The sequence below is a fragment of the Euwallacea fornicatus genome, chromosome 3 (genome assembly GCF_040115645.1).
Source record: "Euwallacea fornicatus isolate EFF26 chromosome 3, ASM4011564v1, whole genome shotgun sequence".
In the NCBI taxonomy this organism is placed as follows: domain Eukaryota; kingdom Metazoa; phylum Arthropoda; class Insecta; order Coleoptera; family Curculionidae; genus Euwallacea; species Euwallacea fornicatus.
Genome location: NC_089543.1, coordinates 5,956,085 through 5,980,267, shown reverse-complemented (window position 1 = coordinate 5,980,267; position 24,183 = coordinate 5,956,085). Strand labels below are relative to the sequence as shown.

General features: G+C 40.6%; 1 protein-coding gene across 1 annotated transcript; it reads right to left on the bottom strand.

The window, feature by feature from the left end:
• Positions 1–264: 264 nt before the first annotated feature.
• On the bottom strand, positions 265–23,378 carry LOC136350472 (homeobox protein Hox-A4-like). The gene is made up of 4 exons (XM_066302206.1): positions 22,908–23,378; positions 18,619–18,810; positions 18,431–18,534; positions 265–1,612 (listed from the first exon to the last, which is right to left on the bottom strand). Exons 1-4 carry the CDS (start codon positions 23,251–23,253, stop codon positions 1,223–1,225), a joined length of 1,032 nt encoding a protein of 343 aa, XP_066158303.1. The 5' UTR covers positions 23,254–23,378; the 3' UTR covers positions 265–1,222.
• Positions 23,379–24,183: the final 805 nt, after the last annotated feature.

Genomic DNA, 24,183 nt, shown 5'->3' with positions numbered 1-24,183 from the left:
TCCAAACACTATTTTTGTCTATTCATGAATTTATTGTGCATTCTTAGAAATACTCGAACATAATTGAGTCTTATTGGATTTTATTACATGGCGTAAAATCGTGATAGTTGCTTAGCAAGTTCACGTCAGTAAACACGTTGAAGATGCATTTTTCTCTTAATAATTAAATTTCCTCGACAAAGATGTTATCAGATTAAATTGGAAATTCCTGGAGAATGGTGTACCTCATTCAAAAGATTTTATGTAATATTCAGAAAAATTGTTCTTCTAATTCAGTTTCGGGTCTCTTAAAATTAATTTTTGTATTTTATTTTTTTTATTTTTTTATTTAAATTTTATTTTATGGAATAAGACACTGAGCAGGCATTTATTAAAACACACATTTATCACCTGGTGTTTCACTTTGGTATATTAAGTACTGGTAAAAAAGTCTGACAGCATGCAAAGTCATTTGCAATATAAAAAGTTTTAAGAGCTCGTAAAACCATTAAACAATACACATATTTTAGATTTTAAGCTGAGAAGTACAACAGATTCAGCTGAGCCCTTTTAAGGGACGTATTGCTTTAATTTAGACTGACTTACGCGGTTCGTAAGGGCGGTCCTTCTGAGTTAGAATCCAGCGAATACGTACGAAATCTGCCAAACAACGCACGTAAAATCTCATTGCTTCGAATTAGGCTTAAAGGCAAAAAGTACTAAATAGGTCATACAAACGACTATGTAGATACGTAACAATATATGTTCATTATTGTTACTCTCCGAGTTAATTCAAAAAATTAATAAATCAAACACATCTACGAACATTCACATGCTTAACTACACCCTGTTTTAGCCTAAAAATCTAATTAAATTTGTTTTTTTTTTTGTAAAAATTATTTTGTTTTACACTATTCACAGCAAATTCAACAATTTATTATATACAATAAGCAAGTCATGAAGGGAAATTCCTCTTTTTTTGGCATTTTGGCAAAATACTATTCGAATAAATAAACAAAATACTCTCACTGTGACTCAGCACACGCATGATTAACCATAGTATCGAGATGCTACACATGGATATCTAGAATATTTGCCCTACTATTAGGGGTGGTGATTGCAGAGCGTTGAATACTCTTCTTAGTTTGCGACCCTCCGTGAATACAAAGCCTTGAAAGCAGGAATCAACACGAGAATCAAATCATGTCGGATTAATATCACTCGCTTAAGCACTTGAAATCAATTATACCAGAGTTTTAGAGGGTTCAGCGACACTGAAACATAAATTCAAGAGAACGTCCTTGGCATCGTCAACCTGCTTCCTATGAGGATCCTCAGTCTGCACGGGGCTTTTTACTCTGGCCCCTGCGGAGAAGTCTTGTAAAATGTCTTTGAAAGTTGGTGGAGGGTGATGGTCTGAGACCGCCGATGATACAGCTGATCCTTTGGAGTCGCTTTCCATGCTAGAGTTGGAGCTTTGGCTGTGGCTGTTTCCGCTTGACCGTGGGAGGTTTTGGGAGTTGCGTCCGTCTTCTTTTTTCGACGATCCCCCTTTGTGTTCCGCTGCTTCCGAGTTGGAGATATTGTCGTTCTTTTTCCATTTGGTCCGACGGTTTTGGAACCAGATTTTCACCTGAAACAAGAAGCCGGAAAAGTTACCCGTAGTGACGGGAATAAGGACTTGGCAAAACGTGTGTCTTGCTTCGATGTTTTCAACCCCATTCCTGCAATGAAAAGCGACAATTGCAAAGTAATGCGAATACATCGTTTAATGATCAGTAATAATAGTAGCACTGCACCTATAGAATAAGGTATCCACTTACAATTTCAGCATAAATAATATTTAGGATATACTTTGTTATTGCGTGAATTTCTGGAATTAAGAATGTACGTGACTTATGACTCTTTTAGCTTTCATTGACCTCGCATTATATGGACAAACAAGCCTATCCATTCCATTTATTGTTCGCATTTAAGCGTGGGAAATCTAATCTTTTTACATGATGCTAATCGAGTGCACGTTAACGTAGATTTTACTTATGAGGCATTTTTACGTTGGTTTTACTTAAGCTGCTGAAAGTCGGGGGTATTACACAGACTCACAAGCTACCCGAGAACCGTTTAGTGTTTAAAGTCTAAAAGGAAAGAAGAACGAAAGTCCTGTAGGGAAGGAGACATTATTGCGACTAGCTCCCTCTGTGTACAATACGCGTAAGCTACATGTGACACCCTAATGACGCGGACGTCCATATGTGTATTTTACGTACAAGGACTGGCACGGCTCATGTGTTATCACTATTATCGTTTTTTACGATGTCTATTCTCTAAATACACCCTATATTATAAATAATTGGTTCATGGATATCGTTTGAATAGAGACAGTAATGTTAGAGGTCCATAGAAGAATTGTTCCCTTCGCTCAGACAACGTAATTTAACCTTCGTATTATGCCCATGTATTATCCATGTTTCCCTGAAGGTTATTTTGGTTCGTAAATCTTTAGATCGCGCAGAAGTTCTGCCTTGTTCGCCCTCATTTCAAGCTAATTTTGTCTCGATTAACCATTATGTTATCCATTAACCGTCCTCTTTGATGGCACACGTTTCAAATGAAACTCATCTACGTTCAGGAAAAACAAATCCAACGTCTAAACTGGGGAATTATCCAATCAAAATTGACAATGCCATCGTTCGATTGAGACCCATACAAGTGGCCACTAATAATTTACCATCTCCTTTATCCTGCTAACCGCAAGGTCTCGTAACATCAATCCTGCTTGTTATGCCCAAAAGAATTTATTTAATGGAACTTATTGTCTCGTTTCTCCAACTTAAATTTTTCATTGATGTAATTATAAAGAGAATAATGCTCTTGCCTGACATTTTTGTTTTTTACCTGATACCGTGGAAGTGGAATTACGTATTCAGGGCAATAATTCTCAGAGGAAAGTAATGTAATAAGTCCTCTACTTCACAGTTGTTTCAACAGCCAAACGACTCACGGCAGCAGGATTGAAATCTGTATCGATTCGCTTCATAAAAATGTAATCGCTGATCCTAAAACACTGATAAAAGCAGATAATTTGATAGGCGTGGTCCAGCTTCCAAATTCTCATAAGAGTAAAGCAAACATTCAACAGACCCGGAAAATCAGCGAAGAGCAAACAGGCCCTGCTAATTTCACTTGTTTAACAAGACTAAAACAGGAATTTTTAGCGTTCAGTGTCAGCACCCGACATAATCATTATCAAAATTTATTAAAAAACACAAAACGGCCTTTTTGCATTGTAATCGGGCTGAGACAAACAAGCTCTGACCTGATACTGGCCGACGTCACTGAAGGAAAATCCGAAGTCCGGCCCTGATTTGAAATGCGTTTATGACGTAATGTATCTCTACCTTGTCAGAGGGGTCCTAGCTCATTTAAATTTTCCCCTGATGCCTATATTGAGGGGGCTATTAAAACTGCTGGGATGAGTTGCAAACGTTTGTGTTTGGATATCGAAAACACGCGGAAATAATTAATGTGGAAGAATGGAGAAAACGTAATATTTGATATTGTGCACAAACCACCTGCCTCCGGCTTAATTAGCTACTTCAAATGAATGCTGTATGAGAGACAGCAAAGCAAAAACAGGCAGCTAAAGAGTCGGGAAATGCATTATCTCGAATAAGTCATATGCTGGCAAGTAATGTAGGAAAACAAAGAGAATTTGTGTTTAATTAGAGATACGCACTTAATGAGAAAACCGCAATAAATGTGCCCTATAATTTAGATTTAACTTGAGATAATATATATTTATGCAATTTTGCAGATTTGCTGAAAGCGGCATTTTTGGAAAATGACGCGCCAGGAAAGTCACTCGAATCAGACTTCGCGGGACACGGACCACCACAACTGCTGAGACCATATTCGCTTTCACTACAAAAAATGGGAAAAAAACGACCTTTAAAGGGTCCAATTCGGACCGATTCCTGATCTAAATGTCACAAGAACACTGCAATTGAGAGCATCAAATTTAATTTATTTTTCATCAAACTCTCTGATGAACTCTAAAGTCTGTTGTTGTCAGCCATTGGCACAAAGCTTTTGATACAGCCAAAGAAATTGTTGGGACTCTTGTATCCTCCCCGATAAAAATATCGAAAATTTACTGAAGTTTTAACAACTCAAATGCAGTTTAAATGCTAATCAGGGCGGTATTATGGAAAATTTATGGTGGGGAGCAATCGCGGACGTACGCAGTTTCTGAAATGTTTCAAACTTTGATTTTGGTCATCTCGGGAATTTCCGGAGCAGCTCCCCAAACCAAACAAAGCTCCGACGGTTTCGAACGTGACCAAAAAGGGAGTACCCAGCGTGGAAGAGGTGGCGCTTTTGAGTCGTGAAGCTCTTTCATCGAAATCTAGTTCCTCTGTGGAACCCTCTCGGCCTTGCGTACCCGAATTTTCGTTCACTCTGTGAGAGCAGGTTTCCTCCGCAAAACTTAATTACCCCTCTCAAATTCCCGCCTTTCATTCCAGGTCGCACATTATCGCTATAGAACTTCTCCACTATTCGGGACGATTATGATAATTTGCAGCATATGCCAGCGTAATGTCAAGTGATAAACGTTGAAATCTGTGTAATTTCTTAAATTTTAAATATCTTCCTGCAGAAATAATCAATGTAGGTTAATGTCGAGTTTCCGCCCTCAGAATAACCGACGCAAGGCTGATTGCCTAGCGGCGTCTGACGAGCGCGAATGAGCCCGAAACGGGCGAGGGTCCAAGTTGGCCGCAACGTACTCCGCGGCGAGACCCTTCAGGGTTTGTGGTCTTTGTTTTTCATTAGCATAATTAGAATATAAATTTCAAAAAACTGAGTTATTCCTTTTAATTTTCCGTCGCTCAAAAGTTAATATTCCAAAAACCGTAAGGCCAAAATGTCGAGCTATCCCTATTCCGCCCTTGATGAGGCGAAAACAGGAACTTTCTAATTATCTTATCTGAGCATTATTTAAATCCGCCCCTGTTACCCCTCGATGTGCTATTGATTAATTACAACCCCGTTGCCGTTTAATACTCGAGTTGTGCTAATTATAATGCCGACCTATTACCTACCATTCCAATTTATGGATACATACGGTTTTGTTGTCTTAATTTGTTGTTTTCATGTAGTAATTTCCTTAAAACGCTATCGACCTCTTTATTAATGACCAATGGTGGCGTTTACGATTACGGCATAATAGCAAAATCGGCCTCATACGCTTCAGACGTTCTAGGAAACGTTTGTGTTATTGAGAGGTTTTGCGGTTAAGATTATTATTATTATTATTATCTGAATTTTTCTATATGGGTGAGCGAGTGGTAAGTGTTGACACGAAGTAACAGCTCTGTTAAAAACCCCAAGGGAGCGGTGATTATTTAACGAGAATCGCCAATAAACATGCGGGTGACCTCATTGCCTGGTTCCAGCTGTCATAGATCGATTAGGGCAGTTCGCAAACGTGAAGAATGATCCCACTAATCGAAAATCTTTGGCAGGCCTTCCGAATCGTGCATTTGCATTCCAGGTTACAGACGTTGTTTATTTAGCTGGTCGACATGTCGTCGATTTGAGTTTTTTTCCGAGATGTCGATATCGACACAACCGCAGCTCGATGGTCGCCCACCAATTTCAATCTCGTGCGGCCCGAAAATTTGCCCAGAAATTCAGTGTAAATGGAGTTTTTCGCCGAAGTGATCCCGGATAAGGTCGAAGAAACGTTTTTCGAGCCGTAATGAGTTAAACCGAGGACGTCTATTAATACATTCAAGTGACAAGAAACGGGACAATACGCGAGGCCGCATCGAGAAAATAGATTTTTTTATTGCCGCACTAAAAAGTCAATTAGCAGGCTTTTTGGAAAATAAACAAAATTTTTGAGGATTATTTAACGCGCTTTTTTTAACTTCACTTGCCGCACCGCACAATGCCAAAGCTGAAATATTTAAATCTTACTATCAGTATTATAATTCCTGAGCCAAACGCAATTAGATAATAATGTCATAGCACACATTTGATTGCAATTCTGGAATGATATTAACATTCCTTTCGTGGCTCATGAAGCATATTATACCTGATATTGATATCACTCATTTAATTAATTATGTCATTACACATATAATAACTGTTATTAAACATGGCTATGATAATAATATAAACATAATTATGTGAATAATTGGCCATAAAATAATTAAAGTATTGCATACCAGTCATGTCTCAGTCCTATGGGAGGTATTCGCTAATGCCCGTGAGGCGCGGTAACGGCGCGGTTCGGGGCACCTGCTCGGCCACGTTGAGGGGAAAAATTGAGGAAATAATGCTCCTTGGCGCGGAAAATGCGCCCCGAACACCACGTGATCCTTCCCAAATTCAATAAATTAATAAAACATTGTTGCCGGTATGGTGCTGCCATGCTGATAACGTTCAAAATATTCAACGTTATTAGCAATTGTCCACTTGTCGATACTACTGGCGAAATTATGTGCGTGAAAAAATTAATTAATGCCACTCATCGTTTCAATTGTTAAACTCGATCAATCAATTAATTAATATTTAATTAATTTATTTATGTGGGCCATTTTGGCCGGGATTAAGCAGCGGAACGGAAACTGGACGAGCGTCGAGACGCGCGGCCATGGTCTTCGAGTAAAATTCCCCAATATCCGGAATTATCGTTGTTGCACATATTTGCCAACATGTTAAGACCACCGGTAATTACCAATGTAGTTTGGCAAAATGTGCATTAGTTAAACGAAATGCAGCTCAATGAGCCAAATTAAATTCGCAACTAAAAAATAAACAATTATTTAGCCTGGCGGATTGTTGGGTTGCTTTTACATATTAATGAATATTGATAACACCAATTATTTAAACAATACATTGCCATTTCTATATCTTTGAATATTTACTATACGTAAACTGCAGTATGTAGGCTCCAAAAACATATATAATTAATAATTCAATTTATTTTGCTCTGCGAATTACAGCCGATCTTTCATATGTAATTGTTTAATCCAAATCGATACGATTTTTAAATGGTTATCTCTATATATTTATTTAAATTTAATTCCAACCGATATAGTTCATATCTGTGAATATGACCGGAAATTCATAATAAAAGATCCATTCAAATAATAACGCCATAGCTATCTGTTATTCCAGGTGAGTTCAATGAGGTTTGGTTTTAGTTTCCAGTAATATATAGGCCGACGCGCCTACCTCCCGCCCCCCTCAGCGCGATGATTTCTTGTTTTAAAATGGAAAATCCCATTATCTATATGCTTTAACGTTAATCTCTGCCATCCAAGTTGTCCTGACCGAGATATCAAGAGGAAAAGGGCAAAAAAAGCTGGCTCTGCGGTCATACGAGGGCCCAAATTATCTTTTTTACAGACACGTTAGACACCTACGTTAGATTCGAAATGGTATGTAAATTTTATGCAGTGACAAATTTTGAATGTAAACTAGGGAGGTAAATACTCACCTAGTTTACAAAATTACATTTATGGACTTTAGTTGCTTTACCTTTGAAGCTCCCATATACGCGATCACCCAGAGATATTGTGGTTTTGCTCCTGCTGCGAGTAATTAAAGCAGTTCAGATTTTATCGCATTTCTCATAGCAGCACGAAGCGTACTTCTGATTTGCGTCAGAGTTGGTGAACGCGCCAGTTGCGAAGAGCCTCACTGCGCGCGCCTCGCGACCGGCGCGCGCAAGACCAACGCGAAAAAATCACATGCCCAAACTCTAAGCATCTATATTACAGTGCGCAAGGAGGTATTCGCTCAAGAAGGGGGCTCCAGTTAAAAAATGTCACACGAAGGACACGTCAGGCTAGATTGATTCGGCGCGTTCGGAATCAGCAAATTTAACGCAACATGACGAATTTGATGACTTCATCGTGTCTTTCACGGACTTTGCAGTGTCCGGCTAGTTGACCGAGATTCGAAGTGTCCAAGTGGAAGAAACGGAAGTGCAGCACGGACATCATTTTCAGAGACGACTATTTAGCATGCCGTATCATCTGGATGAGCTGGAAGTGATACTCCCGGACGTCCTCGTTAGATGGGTAGAAAGTCGAAGTGCGCTTAGATGTCCTCGTGCAGGCAAAGAAGTAGCAGAAAGAAACTGCTTTCAGGTACCTTGGCCTTGGACTAGGTCAACTTGGACCCAGCCCCAAAATTTCTCGCACTGCTTTGATTCTTGCAGGAGCTCCCCGGGAGGCTCGAGACACTTTAACTTTCACTAGAGAAAGGACGACGACTTCCGTGCCCGGAAATGTACTGCCGGGTGTTCCATGTGGATGATGCCCGATTTGGACGACCTGGAAGTGATGCGTCCGGTTGCAGAGGGGCAGAATTATGCCAATATACAGGAAAATTTATCACGAGAACAAAAAAATGGACACGGGAAATGGGGGGCAACGAGATTGGGATAAAAACGCGAATGTAGCCAGAGAAATAAGAAAGAGAAGCTGCGTTCCAGATTATTAGTCGAGAGCTTGCATCCCTCTAATTGTCTGTCAATTTGTCGATCTCAGCTCAGCAGCGCTGAGTACGTACTGTAATGCAAATGCAGCTTTTCTGGTTCCGTTGATTGGAAGCGACCGGAATAACGTCTTCTGGAAGCAACACCAATTCGCATCAACCATTATTTTTCAATCCAATGCCTCGGCGGATCCGTTTCTTGTTTCCATTATTCCACGACAATTATCAAAGCATTTATCCCCGTAGCTGAGTGGTAGATTTACTTTCCGCCAGAAATAGTTTAAGGACTTAATTCAAAATTAATGTGTCTCCGCGTTGAATTCATTCCGACCACCCACCATTTGCAATAACCATGCAGGACGGTTGAAAAACACGAGTTTGCGTTGATCAACCCTTGATTCGCGACTTTCAAGCACAAGGAGGTTGGATCGTTTCTCGTCCCGTTGAAGCTCCGACGAACCCGGAGGCGAACAATTCGGGCCCCGGGTCGGAATTTACCTCTTCTCGAGGGCTGCGTGAACGATTGGCACCACCACACCAGTCCGACCAAAAGTCGACCGATCAACGTTCCATTGAAACGTTCAAAAACGGAAACGTGGCTGGTTGCAGGTCATCGAGGGAACCTGGAAAGCTAAACTCCTCAAACAATTAATATATCGCAGAAACGTTTAGCTGAGTTTACAATAGGTATTGATCGATCCAATGATAATAGGGGGGCCGAGGGAAGGAGAGAGCACTGACATAATTTGTGATTTGTTGCCGACGCTACGATATACAGATTTGCCGAAGCTGCATCAAAACATAATCGATATCATCCCAATATATCCCAACCGGATGACGAAATTACATACGCATGAGTGTAATAATCATATCATTAATAAATGGCAAATCATATTTGCTTAACAGCCGATTGTAGTGTGAGAGGGCCTGTTGATTTATGTGCAGAAGGAGATTTTCGTAGGAGGCGAACTCGATTGCGGACCTCTTTGGGGGAATTAACCGGATTTGAGATTTTTAGTCAAGCGTAACAAAACCGGATGTAGCAACATTTCCTTACATACGTCAAATTGCTGATCAAAGGCGTGCAAACATAACAGGAGGAATTGGTTGGCGTCGTAAATTGATTGGGTGGAATAGAGAGATAAACAAGGACAAGCGATGTTGTATGGCCAAGCCAAAATAAAGCTGGATGATTGAATTTCAAGCGCTTAATGACGACTCAACCGGAAACGCCTAATTACGTTTGACGTGAACCACTCAACTGACAACAGCGATGTAAGCTCTCCCCGGCTATATTAACGTCCAATATTTATATTGCCAATTCTGGAAATGTATTCATCAGTTATCGAATACTTACAGAACCAGCAATACCACGCGTAATTGCTGGATTGAAGAGGATTTAAGTTCGGCACTCGCATAATCCTAAAACTCATTAATCAGGTCACATTGTCAACTTCGAAACTTACAAATTACCCAACTTCAGTTTAACTCTTGTAATGGGATTTGTCGTGTAGTTCGGTTTAAGATGAGCATTGAAACAACATTCCTCACGATCATTTCCCGGGGACGATCAGTTGAGGTGGAAAAAAAGGGAACGTCGGAGGCGTGTCGCGGATTGACTCGCAGAGTCGATCCGGTGTCAGGTGTCAGTCGGGGAAGCCGCAGGTTGATGGCGCAATCAACGCGCTACGTTCGCGCCTCGAGGCCCGCCGCGAGGCTTTTTTTAATGATCGTCAGTTATTATGAAAGGGACATGGTTCGGTATACAGGGTGGTGTCGAGGTCGGGTCGTTTATTTTAACTGCTGGCAGAACTCTCGGAGAGGGGTCGATTGGAGAGCAGTCGATTTACCAGAAATCGGTCGTATGAAAGTTGCCTGAAAATCGACTCGCAGGGGCAAGTTATTTAGCCTTTCTTCGAAACAATCGGCCAGGCTCATTAGGAGACGTTCCCTTGGATGTCGGAGAGAATATGTGGTTCCTGCACGAAACGCCTCCGCCACATTTCAAACGACAAGTTCGCAAACATTTAAACAACGAATTCTCTAATAGACGTATAGGGCGGCCCGTCTCTCGGCCTGCACGTTCACCGGATCTGACGCCCTGCGATTCTTTCCTACTGGGCTATTTAAAACAGTTACTTCATCACGATGGAGAAGTAAATAATGTGAGAGACCTACAGCAGCGCACTGAAAATGCTTGTGATGAGATTCGTGGATACGGCGATTTTATTTTTACTCATTGGTACGCCCAGCAGCAAGGCTTCGCGTTAACCGAACAAATGGCGGCAATTTTGAACAATTTTTGTAAAACAAGATGCATTTTGCCTGTGGGCATAACATAATTTTTAACGTATTGCACCTTAACCTAATATTATTTAACTGCCTTCGCCTGCAGTTTTTATATAAACGATTTTAGGCAAGTTTTGGTTCCCTTTCCGAGTTCCGCCAGCTGTTAAAAGAAACGACTCAACTTTGTGAAAACCCTGTATAGACATATATTTCGATTCCGTATATTCGTATAGATTGATATAGTAGATAATAAAAAAATGTAGTTCAGGTTAGTTCAGATTACACGGTACGTTACAGCCGAGTAGAACTCGGCTGTAACGAACACTCGGTTATAACGTACCATATTTATTAATTTCTAGAGCTTTGAGCTCGCTTATAAAAAACCATTTCGCTTATAACGGACCATGCTGCTGTGAACGAGCCGCTGTATATTCAAGCGAATGGGTCAAAAACCAGCACGTTTCTGATTGTGAGGAAATTAACTTAAATGAATATGACATGATTGATAAACATGTGGAAGTTACTGAATTTCCTAATGATACTGACGTTGTCCAAATAACTGCCAATGATCAATATTAAAACGGTTCGGATGATGAGGAGAAAGGTGACGGGCGTGATGAAGTTTTAATCTTCACGGTTCAAGAGGCTCGTTCTGCTTTGAAGATCGTGACATATTATGTACAGATGACTTATCCAGAAAATGAAGAGTTTTTTCATGCGATAGATTTTGTGCGAAACAAAGTAATTAAAGAGATATTGAAGAACTACAAGGTGCAGAGGGAAATTACCTCTTTTCTGCCTGAACTTCGATTTGATTTAGGATTTCTGCAGTTTTTTCTCCTCATTTAATATTTACTTACTTGCTACAGCGAAAAATTGTATAATTTGGCATTTGGTTGAAACAAAGATTTTGGATCAACAAGCTTTTTTTCTCGTTCGCCTATAACGAACCTCCGATTGTAACGAAAGCCAGGTCAAGTCCCTTAAAGGTTCGTTATAGTCGAGTTGCAGTGTGTGTTAATATTTCATAGGGGGGTTCTGTGAACGATTTCAAGAAAAACGTTGATATGAATATAACAACGATAAAAACTATCATTTTTTTAGTTTTTCCCTAATAAGTGCATCAAATATTTTTATGAAAATTGGGGAGCATAAAAGAAGTACATAGACACGTCTTTTAAGAGGGAAACAGTGGTTTTAATTTCGCTAGTTGAGCCCGAATTGATGCGATCCTGAATATTTCAAGTGAAAAATATGGCAAGCCACTGGTTCTCAAAAAATAAAAATAATTTACTGAATACTCCACATTTCTACGGAAAAATGGTCTCCTGAATGTTTTCCCCGACATTAACCGTAGAACTCTGAGAGATCGCGTCTTTAAGAGTCAGTATTTGTTCGTCTACAGGGCGAACTAAAAATCATTGAAAAATTGTAAAAGTTGAACTCGGCGCAAGTTTCAGGATCTCGGTCAACGTATCAGGATGCGCTCGTCCTTATTTTGCATTTTCACATAAAAAAGTTATTCACGAAAATCACATACTTGTGATAAAAATCATGAATTGCAGTAATATCGTGAGCGATTTTTATAGCAAAAATATATGGTGAAACAGAATTAATAGCTTAGGTTGGACGGTTTTCACTTGTTTTAGAATATTTACATTTCAATAATACTCAAACATTTTATACACCTGGGAGCAATACTGAATTTTGCATAAAACTCTTCCAATTTTACCATACAACCCAATTTGTATAATTATCTATAAAAAAAAAGTCTCCCATAAAACGACTAACCTGAACTAACCTGCACCCGCTATCGGTGCAGACCTTCAGGGCGGTTCGTTCAGATCGCTGTAACGACCATTCCTCACAGTGGTCCGTTTTCCCACTTGGGTGCGGGCAAGAGGATGCCGCAGAAGACCAGCGGACGCCAAGAAAACGAGCCTTCCTCTTCTTCTCCACAAGGGAGAGATTAAAACATTGAAACGTCCATAACAGAAATTATCTTTGAAGTCATGAATTATTCTCGAACGTTGTTTTTCTATGGTAAGCACGGCCAAAGAGCTGTTGATGCTACAAGAGAAGTCATTACATCTTGCTTGCATCAGACTTCATTTCTGGAGTTATGCGTATACCGAGGAACGCTGACAACAACAAATAATCCAGGAATCACTTAATGTAAGAATTTTCCAATTAAACCACTCTTGGAAGTAATCAAAGGCTGTGTTCTCAGTTTACCAAAAGCTTAACGAACGCTTTAATGGTACAAACATTATACCACATAATCACTACGAAAAATATACTAAATATTAAATGAGTTCTGGCCTATCGATCTGGCAATAACGTAATTGCTATCCCCACTTACGAGGTTAATTATGGGGGTGCAACAACGCTCTTGCCAATTTGCGGAGCGATTCATTAATGTAAACAGACAAAGAGTATTAATAGTCCACAGAAGCTAATACAGACTATAGCTGTTTGCCATTAACAGTGGGAGGACGGTTTTGTTAAACTGTCTGGAATTTATTTTTCACTAGTGAAATTGCACTAGTGAAATGTCTGACGGAAAGATATCGTCTAGGTGGAAACTTTCATCAGGGGTGTGCAAAAAGCCTGATGAGTATCAGGGGCTAATTCCCTTTTGGCGCAGTGTTTTATGAAACATTTGCAAAATTGACCTATCGGTGCCTCTCGCCTACACTGCTCAAAATAATCGAAGGAACGTGGCTAATTATCGGCAAATTTTCATACTGAACAACGGGCAAATGTGTCGTTCACAGGTGAATTTCGATTTGGATTTCCACGTTTTGCCGCATTTAGCGTGAAACAGTTAGAACGAGAGAGGCATTCCTGGCAACTCCATAATTATGAAGGAGGCTCCATTACGGAGTGGAGTCGCCGTCGAACCGAGTTCATTTTGTTCGCCACGAACGCTTAGCCAAATGCCGTGCCAAAATCTCGAATCTGTTGTCCTCCCTTTTGCCATGCTGCTGACCCAAAACTCCTCCATGTGCGACTCAACGATCGTCCACATGCCAGCCGGGCTACCACGCGTTGGTCGAGGGAGAGCGATTTAACTTTTATGAGACGGCCAGTACACCCGCCCGATTTGAATCCCATGGAGCACGCATGGGACGTGCCGCGAGGATGACTCAATCCGCTCGCGGCACTTGGGGCGTCCTCGGGAGAGCGGTGGCAGGCAACCTCCTGCAGATGGGGCGACTTTGAGTACTGTGCAATTTTTATGCGAGTTTATCGTGAATTAATGTCACCATGTGAAGATTATAGCCGAGAGTGCGCTTCTTCCTTATACTTTTTTGAGCAGTATACTTTAAACATAAAAACTTAAGTTTAAGGAATTGGTTCGTAAATTAGTGCAGTAAAGCACACATTAACAGATTTTAAAGTCTGTCTTTAAAGGCGTTACGACCGCACTTATATCCGGTGATGCGACAATTAATTTATTGCTCTAAGAAACTAAATTGACGCTAGGCGGTAATATACTTAAGCTGTCAAAACAGAATTTACATTTATTCGAGCTATTAATGGTGCTCTCTATGTTTCACAGTTAATAACGTGCATTAATGAGGCCGGTCTATAAAAAGAATCACATATTTTCAAAGGAAACAATTAGCGCTTATTTGTTTAGCTGTCTAGAGAACATCTGAGCTGATGTTAAGTGTTACCAATTCATTGGGAAGCGATAATATTTTAAAGCTCTTAAAATAGATCTTACCTCCCATTTTATTACGTATTTATTAGATTGATTTTTATCCCCTGCCCGGCGCTCCCGGGCTATTTTAAAAAACCTCGCGATTAATTGTTTCGCAAGTACCGCCGAGGATCGAAGACGCGACACACGTGCGATAATTTTAGACGTTACCGCACGCGCACCGGCACTCGCTCGGTAAGTTTCTTGTGGATCTTCCCGAAAAAAAATAATAAAAATAAAAATAAAAAAAAAACATTGTTTAAACTCCTTTTTGACTTCACGTCGCTGCTGACTATTAAAGTTATCAAACGTAATTCCTTTTACAATTACGAGAGTAGCATGAATAATTTTAATGTCGTTTAATTTTCCTAAATGACTCGAGAACGACTATATTCCCTAGGGGATTAAACAGCTGTAAAGTTTTCATCTAAACGAAAGTATACAACCCCAAATGTTGGGGATCGATATCGAATGCCGTTTTAAACGGCTTTATACCGGCTGAAATTTACTCCGAGTAATCAGGAAATTCGGTGTTTTACACAGTATTTGTGTACAATAGTTCCGAATTGCTGCCTACAGCAAGAATTATTACCGAATTTCCATTTTTTATTTTTTTTTAATGGATTAGACAGATGTTGACCTGAGACTCTCACACCGGGCGAAATGTCCAATTAGACAATGAGTAAAAATCTTAACTCGACGCAGCCAAGTTCTTTCCTCCTTTTCGCCAATTCGCGGCGACGCCATCGTGAGGAGGAACCACGTCTCGCATCGGACACGACGAAAACATTTCAAAAGCGAAAGTGTCCCGTCCGAAAACCTCAGCTGTTGCGAGACCAAATGTACACCTCCGAAAAAAAAAACAAAAAAAAAACTGAAGGACCAAGGCCGCTTCCGTGCGGAACTGCGTCCGAACTCCTGAACTTCGCTTCGCAACAATCCTGGAAGCAGCAGGTCGAGCGATCCTGAACCTGAGAATCGTCCTTATGGACCTTCGCTCGGCTAAGCCGCACTTGGGGAAAACTGTACCGTCATCCCCTAGTTCCAGAAAAACACCTCAATTCATATAGTTCAAATTGGCACCCGCTCAATTTACGACCTGATTGATCGCATAGACTTTTTGCACCTCCTCTGATGGTTTTTGGGCAAGAAATCAAATTGAAGGGCCTCGGTTTTGCTTGCAGCTAAGTACGTGTCACCGTTGCTCCCTCCATTTCTGTGCTCGTACCTTCGATCGCTGGCGAACTTATCACCAACTTTTCCTTCAATTATGCTTAACCACCGGAAGTTTTTCCATTTTTTACCGTTCCTGGCTGCGTAAATCACAGCAGGTATTCATGGCAAAGATGCCATTGATATCCTAAACTAATTCCCGAAATTAGGGAAACTTCGGGTGTTTTCACAATAGACTGAGCTGACGCCCGCCCGTCCTCCCTTTCTTACTTCCAGGCAACGCCGCATGTGTATCCCTCCTTTGTGCACTCGCAAGCCAGCGGAACCCAACAAACAGGGACCCAATTCGCTGATTGCTCGAGGTCACCTTTCCATTTCTGCCCTTGCCCTGGGCCGAATTGCCGCTTTCTTTTCCTCTCCATTCGATTCAAACGACCGAAAGTAACGAGGAAATTTCCAGATATTTCGGTAGGTCCTGCGCACACGATTTTCATCCTGAAAGATCTGGCAGCACATGCGTCGCCATGTGCCACATATACTCCAAAGAGAAATACAAGATTCAGGATCGAATTCGACAGGAATGCACCTCCTGGGAATCACGGGGACGCATGGACGACCAGGATGACGCCCGGCTCGGTACTAGTTGCTGAGGATGAGGCGGTCGGCCCCGCTTCGCGTGACAATTTTGACACAAAATGGTAGTTAAGGCAAACATGAAATTGCTGTATACGATCGGCCCTTCTTCCTGTGGTTCAAACTCCACTCATAACCTTATGAATGTTGTAATAAAAATCCAACCTCTTGGCAATTCGTGAGGATTCCCTTAGGAATTCATTTCCATGGCCGAGAAATATGAGCAAAATGTGATGATAGTGCATTCATTTCTCTTGACTGATATTTTCATGTATTTTGAAAAATGTTATGAAGCATAAATCAACCGCTTTTATTAAATTTTCCAATGGGTGAGGAACATAATCTGAACCAACTTATTGATTTAAAACCGAAAGGCCTGGGCGCAAACTGAAATCGCTCGATGGAAAAAAAGTTCGAATAGATGAGCTGAGACATTTTCGTTGATCAAACGTTTTGCTCTGATTTATGAAATGACCGGTAAAGGCTGACTGTGATTGACACAGCCGTTTTCAAAACCGGAATAAATTGCTCTTCATCCCTTTTGCAACATGCAGGACGGTTCGGTGTAGACTGCGAAAGATCTTTTGTTAGAAGAACACGAAACAACTAAACCATTTTCCGCTTCGTTTCCTGTGCTCCGATTCCAAAACATACCATGTTCAAATATAACAAAATTATCAATAAATTTCTAGGTACTGTGCAATTCGAGGTATTCATAGCATGAAATACCTAACTTGCAACTCTGAAATACTTTGTAAATGCATTTTAAGCTGTGCTAAAGAGAATGTTGTGAAATTTTGATTTTATTAGGCAGGTATAATACAAATAAGGAATTACGGCGAATATTTATCATCAACGTTTATCTCTTGTACCATTTTAGTTATTTCGGATTTTATTAGAGGACAATTAAGTAAATTTTAATGCAGGTACCGAGCGCGAACTTCGTTCATTCCTTACCAGAAACGCGGAATTAAATAATTTATATACAGGGTGTTTCGTGTACACACCGAGAAACTTTCGGGGGCCGTGGAGCTCCTAAGGGCCGCCATTTAGATCGAACATAGTTGGGTCCGAAGTCGTTTCGCTTTTCTAGATACAGAGGATTCGGTTTCGTTTTAGATATTTTTTGAACATTTCAAAAAGGGTCGGGGGCAAATGTGTATCGAGGAGAATGGCCGAAAATTTGAAAATTTGCCCTAAAATATTTATTCGCTGTCTATCCATTTCATATTGATTGACCTGCATCAGCGTGAACATTAGATTATAGCATATCTTGTTATCGTAATACACTTTCATTTCTCCCAGTCAAAATCGTTAGTTTGCGGACATATTTGAAACTTAAATTAATTCCTCCCAAGAAGTTAAAAATAAACGCTCTTGGAAGTATATACTAGTTTTCCAGTAGGCGCACGTGTGAAGAGTTATTTTTCGTCTTGAAAACGGCTACTTGAGCGACAAAAAACACTAAGAGGCCGTGTTTATTAAGTATTTATGGAATATTTTGAAAAAATATATTCAGTTTAAAAGAGTCAGTAGCGTAACATTTGGCTGATTAAAAACAACCCATTGAGTGGCCGCGCAGACGCGACCGATGTAGATGCGAATATTTTGCCTATTGCCGAAAACGCACCTCTATCCCGTCATAGCGTGTCCGCAATTTCATGTCCTTAATCCGAACCGTTTGTACGAAATTTATAAAATATTTTTAAAAATCTAAAATCGAACACTCAGTATTTCGGGGACGAAGCGATTTCCGACCTAACGCTATTCGGTCGAAATGCTTGCTGTTATGAGCTCTAGATGTCCAGAAAATTTTTCGGTCTGTTTGTGAAACACCCAGTATATTTTGTTGGATAAAGATGTGCTTTTCTAGGTGCTCTGTCAATACACACAGTTATCCGACAATATTAGCCTAATAAGGGCATAAGAGTCATCGATAATTTTTCTCAGGCCGCGCGAATGTTATGGTGGATTTAGTTTTTTTTAATAAATTTTTTTATCAAAAAAAGTCTAAAAAATCAAATAAAAAAGCACCATTGCACTTATCCCACGAGAGGCATATTTCGTTCCCACATAGCTTTTCCTTAAGAATTTTTTTAATTATCAATAATTTTGCAACAGCAAAAGAAGTACCTGTGTTTCCGTAACGTTGAGCCGCTTCGCCATTTCCGACCTGTCGCTGCTACTGAGGTACTTCTTCTGTTCAAACTGTTTCTCCAACTCGAAGATCTGCCGCCCTGCAATGAAACAATGTTCCATTGAACGTTCTGAGCACAAACAGACTCTTTTCGATCATACAAAAATGTAATTGAGTTTCTCACCAGTAAACGTTGTCCGAGCTTTCTTTTTGCCTTTTTTGTTCTCAAACATGTCGTCAACAGTTGTGGACGGTGCTGTCGTGTCCAGTTTCGGGTAATTTGTTTCTAGATTAGGAACTTCTGCTTTGTCTTCTGGTGAGAGCACGCCGGGATCTACGTAGTCTCTAGCTTTCTTTCTTTTTTTGGGCATGGGCTCTGGAAATTAACATAAGTATTATGGTGCGATCTTGCTACACAGATCGTCAACTTCAAAAACTTCCCGCCCCTGTCGTCTCGAAACGGGAGAGATTTTTAAAAAATCACCGGAACACGTTGAGATTTTTATCGAAAGAGGACAATTTTTAATCAGTTACTAAACAGATCTGTCGATATGGGAGCGGCGAAAATCCCCCAGATTGTTAGAGAGGGTGCTACACAGTGGTCAAAAAAAAAGTTTGGGCTGACATTCTCGGCCGTGCCGCTATAGGACCTTTGTCTATTGAGGAAATATTACCTGGAGAGCCGCATTTAAACTTACTTGAATACGCAATTGATTCTTTAATGACGACTCCTCCATTTTCAGCAAGATGGAGCTCCACCGCATTACCTTCGCCTAGTGCGAGAATGGTTGGATCACCGCTTTCCCGGCAAACGGATTGGTAGGGAAGAAATCGATAGGAACGCTTGCAAGATCACCAGACTTAACCCCGTTCGATTATTGTTTATGGGACATATAAACTCGGTTGTTTGCCAAACTCGCCCCGATTGACGATTTGAAAAGAAGAATCGCAGAGGCAAGCAGAGCTGCTCCAGAAGCGGTATTTGAGAATATCAGGGGAGAGTTTCAAAGCTGGCTCTATTATCGTTCGGAAAGTAATGCACAACATTTCGAACATCTGATAAACTGGAAGTGTTAAAATTGAGCGTTCAAATTTTGAAAGTTTTTTTTTATCGACGGTAATGAGAAAATTTTAGTTTCAACACTGTCGAAACACTAATAGAAAAATGAATTTAGAATGAACGAAGACGCCTAACTTGATAAAGCAAAGCTAAAACGTAGCAAATAAAGTACGAAAATGTAGAGAATGAAAAGTTCTTTAAAACGATGTATCACTTTACCTCCTTTACCATTTAAGATAGTTGAGAGGGCGGCTCTGGGGAGTAGAGGGTGGAAAGACGCGCAGCAAATTCCATGTGAAATATGCTCCCCCCCCCCCCTTAAAAACAGAATCAACGTGTTCCGGCGATTTTTCAAAATCGATCCCGTTTCGAGATAATAAGGGCGGGCAATTTTCAAATTGACACCCTGTATATATGTTCGATGAAAAGTTGCACAGTCGGTACAAGATCTCCGTGCGTGATACGTTTCTTTGTCTATGTTTCATTTCATGTTGTGTTAAAATGCTAATTTCACTTTATCCCGCATTAAGTCCTCGTTAGATTATCGGTACGCAAATAACTCGTTTAAAGCGAATGACAAACTGTTTGATACGAATTTAGATGGACCTGGAACTTAATGAAATATCATAAACTTTCAATAAATGCAGTCCGTAGAAAGAGTCCGGAATGTGCCCAGTAGATTTTTCCTCAAGATTGCCCGTTAATATTAAATAATTTAAGGTCAAATAACACTTAAAGCCAATTCGTTCGTTAAATGCTGAATGTAGCTCGATCTAAATACATTATCGTTGATAATGCCAATTTTACTAGTAGGCATTACATTGCTGCGTTCCAGTATTTATTGCTGTTTGTAATGGGTATTAATTACAATTAATCTACGAAAAGTTAGGGGCAAATCGGTAAAATGAATCGAGCAATCAACTAGAAAGGGGAAAACTTGTTGGGCAACCCCGAGATACGTGTTTCTGCCCATTGGATTCATCAAGCATGTACGCGTGCTAAATAGGTACACGCACGTCGTGTCGCGCATGCCCGAAGACGTTCACTTACGTGGATGCAGCCTGAAAAAGACGAAAAGGACCCCACAGGGGGAGCCACAAGGCTTAATTCCTTTCAACAGATTTGCCACTAACTTTTCCATTTTTGAATCCACAAAGAAGCCACGGCGAATATCATCAACACATCGGAGAAATTGGAGAAATTCGGATGTTTACACAATAAGTTCAGCTGATGCCAGGATGCGGTTCCCCTCCCTTCTCTGTACTTAACTAATCTCCTCTTTAACTAACTTCTCCTGCAGTGATGCTCATCCGCGCTAAACTTTTCCATTTTACATGATTAATATTAGTGGATAAAGAAATATCACTTTGAGGGTAATGTGGGCAAACTTAGATGGTCACTTTAGCGTAATGTGATTGCTAACGCGGCTCCGCATGAAATTAAATAAACGTGCCGTAAACAAAGCACCGACTTACGTGTGGATGTGTTTTCCTGAAGGAGAAAATGATAAGGTTCCCTAATTAAATAAATTCGAAATTTAAATTAGTTGCCTGAGTGATTTGCACAATTTTTATTTCATAATACGAGCAGAGACTGTGCAATAAAATATATTACAAACGGCTGACAATGCATATACACAAAATAACAGGTGAATGAAGACTTTATAGTTTTATTTCTACCTCTATTCGAGACTCAAATTTCCACGTTTTAGGCAAATTAGTTGACGTGGGTTCTGTTGTTCGCACGTTAATATTTCAAGACAGCAACCGGAGCTATCGAAAATCCTGTTATTAATGCGAGCAAGTGAAAAAGCACTGTAATCGTGGTGATTCTGCGTTGGTCCATCAAGAACGTCGTAAATGCGTTATAAAGCTGTTCAAATTTACCCGCTAATAAAACAGATATACGCCGCTTATACAATCCGTCCAAAAAGTACGAAAACCTTCTATTATCTCGGGAAATACAAGAGCGATCTGAAGTTGAACGAAATTTGGCATTTATGGATAGCACAAAATTTTGAATTCAATGGGGAATCGAGCATGTTGCTACTTGTTACGTCTCTGAGATATCGCGTCTAGCTCTCCTCTGGGAGGCCTCAGTTTCATGACTTTTTTATAGCGATTTTGTCACCCTATTAAGGGGGGATTAAAAAATGTAAATGGACTGGGCTGCGTCTTTCCCCGGAATTCGATTCGGTTAATCAAAGGGTCTATTAATTCGTTCATCGTTTTTTAGCATTTTTTCCAACGGAAGCACGAGGAGCTCGAAGAAAACAAAAAAAAAATCCCGAAAATGTGCCACAAATAAGTCCGTTGGCAAAATTCCATTCTGCATACGAAACTGTGCATTTCTTAAGAATCAAAAGTAACAAGTGATTTTGGAAGATTCTCTTTTCGATTTAAAATGGGTTCGTATCTTCGCGTTTGAAACGACATTAAATTATTTAAGAAAATGTAAATTCCGTGACCGTTCCATACCCTTCCCGTAAATTATGTATAAGTCCATATGGCACCCAGTTGCAAGCAGGTGCGCACTTTTCCGTTGGTAACGTGTATGGAATGGATATGGCATGGAAACGGAACGGATACGGAATAGATACGGAACGATACGGGATGGAAACGGAACAGATGCTGGCTAGAAATGGAACGCATGGTAATCATCCACCTTAAGACAAACAACGCGTATCTGTTCCATTTACATGCCGCCAGCCGTGTCAATCGAGCACGCCAGAATTGTACGAAACGGAGCGGGACACCCTGTACTTTCAAATGGTTCACCGCAGGGATGGCGAAACTGGCTGCTTGGCCCATCCACGGTTTAGCCAATTGTGCCATTACCGCGATGATGAGTCTCCTTTTTGAAACGTGAAAAATTAATACAGCCATTTCCCATATCGACTTGAAAATTACAGTTTTCCGCATCGATATGAGGTGGAATCAATAGGGACATGACGATTGAAATCTTTGATGGCGAGTTTTTCATGTCGAAAGTACCCGGTGAGTATCGGGTGCTGATCACGTGTGATTTGACAATTGGCGGAATAATAAACGTTGACGACGACAATGATGATAATGATGATGATGATGATGATAATATCGACGATAAAAATATTGATCAGTTGCAGGAATTATGTAAAAATGTGATTTTTTTGTCAACGATGCCCTAAATAAATCGGCAATGTGGCTCGGGCAGTTTTCTAATTTTGGTGCGAATAAAACATACTTTCCTGCGACTCCATGTCACCCTAATTCAACCCTTAATTCGTTACCGAACCTCGCCACCTCGCTCCCCGTTTCGACGGACTTGTGTGACAATTGATATGCTCAAGGACCCCGGTGGCTTAATTTATTTCTTGGCGATACGGACAATCAAATTCACATCACAACACTGAACGGTAAAAGATCACACGTTACCTTTAACACACTTAGTTCTAATTGTCAATTCACTTTTCACGGAAAGATTCAGAGGTTCGTTCACCTCCAAGTTGACCATCGTGCGGCAAAAAGTGTTCTCAGATTGAGAATTTCCATTTCCCAGACCCAAGATATTTTCGATATAATGCGGAGTAGGTTTATTGGAAAGTTTCCTGTATACGTGCTCGTGCCAGGAGAAGCGGTCACAACTCATATCGAAAGTATTATGAAAGAAAGCACTGCAATTATTGAGTTCCGTTGATTCGGAATCATTTCCGTCGAGATTGGTGGTTGGTTGAGGTGAAAGTCGGTACTCCGGAGACTGATCTTTGATTTCCGCCGACATGTCGGTTGAGTCGATTGAGTTTTAGGGGGGAAAGCACGAAGCACACTTTTTATTTGTTGACAATTTATCGCGTGCTTACACGTTGTCGTCAATGAAGAAATACGACGCGTTCGGCACTGACGACAAGCGATGTCTATTAACCAACAAAAGCAATCTAAAGCTCGTGTAATGGTAAACGATGGGGGTGCGCTGCTACGAGCGGCGCAATTCACAACTTAGCCCGTGCTTATTTACAAACGATTATCATTATCTGCCATTATAAAAGCATACACGCGGTAGCCGTTGAATAAATATTATTAATTGGTTTAACAGCCTTTTTGCTTTTTCCAAACGTATTATTACTTCCAGGTTTTAACCCATTTTAGGGCTTAAATTTGACGTAAGTATGAATGTTTGAAGGAACGACGTGCTAATCGATACAAAAAGAGCGTAATCAGTTTTTAATTGTCCCTCTCCCATTGAAGAGGGACGCTCAAAATGTCGTTTATCTCTTCCAATCCAGAATTGGACTTCACTCCCACAGCCTCTGTCGTTCGGGCGGATGGATCTCATTACGTGTAATTGGGGTTTTGATCGTTACATTATAATCGTGAAGTTGGGAGAGTGCGTTGGCTCGGGGCCGGCAGAGGGTCCTCCCGGAGGTTTCGCGGGTAGCGCGCCCCATTCGGGCTCGCCGGTAGCCGCTCCGAAAACATCACGGCACCCGTCAATCGTCTCAGAAAATTTCTGCGATGGCCGTTTACTCCTAGGGACGAACGTTATCCTGGATCGGTTTAGTTACGTATCGAATCCGCCCCTGGTCGTGAGGCATTCTCCTCAAACGGAGTGCAAGGTAAAAAAGCGTATTGTTGCGTAACGCTTCTGAATGACGCGTTTATTTAACGACGCCGTCAGAAAATTTTATTTATTGTCTACGCCACCGGTTCGGGC

Excerpts from the sequence above, each read along its gene's own strand:
- LOC136350472 (XM_066302206.1), bottom strand. The coding sequence starts at position 23,253 with ATGTCGGCGGAAATCAAAGATCAGTCTCCGGAGTACCGACTTTCACCT. Across the intron at positions 18,811-22,907 it reads TAGAACTAAGTGTGTTAAAG|AGCCCATGCCCAAAAAAAGA; the intron begins GTAACGTGTGAT and ends GTTAATTTCCAG. Across the intron at positions 1,613-18,430 it reads TCAACGTTACGGAAACACAG|GTGAAAATCTGGTTCCAAAA; the intron begins GTACTTCTTTTG and ends TTCTTGTTTCAG.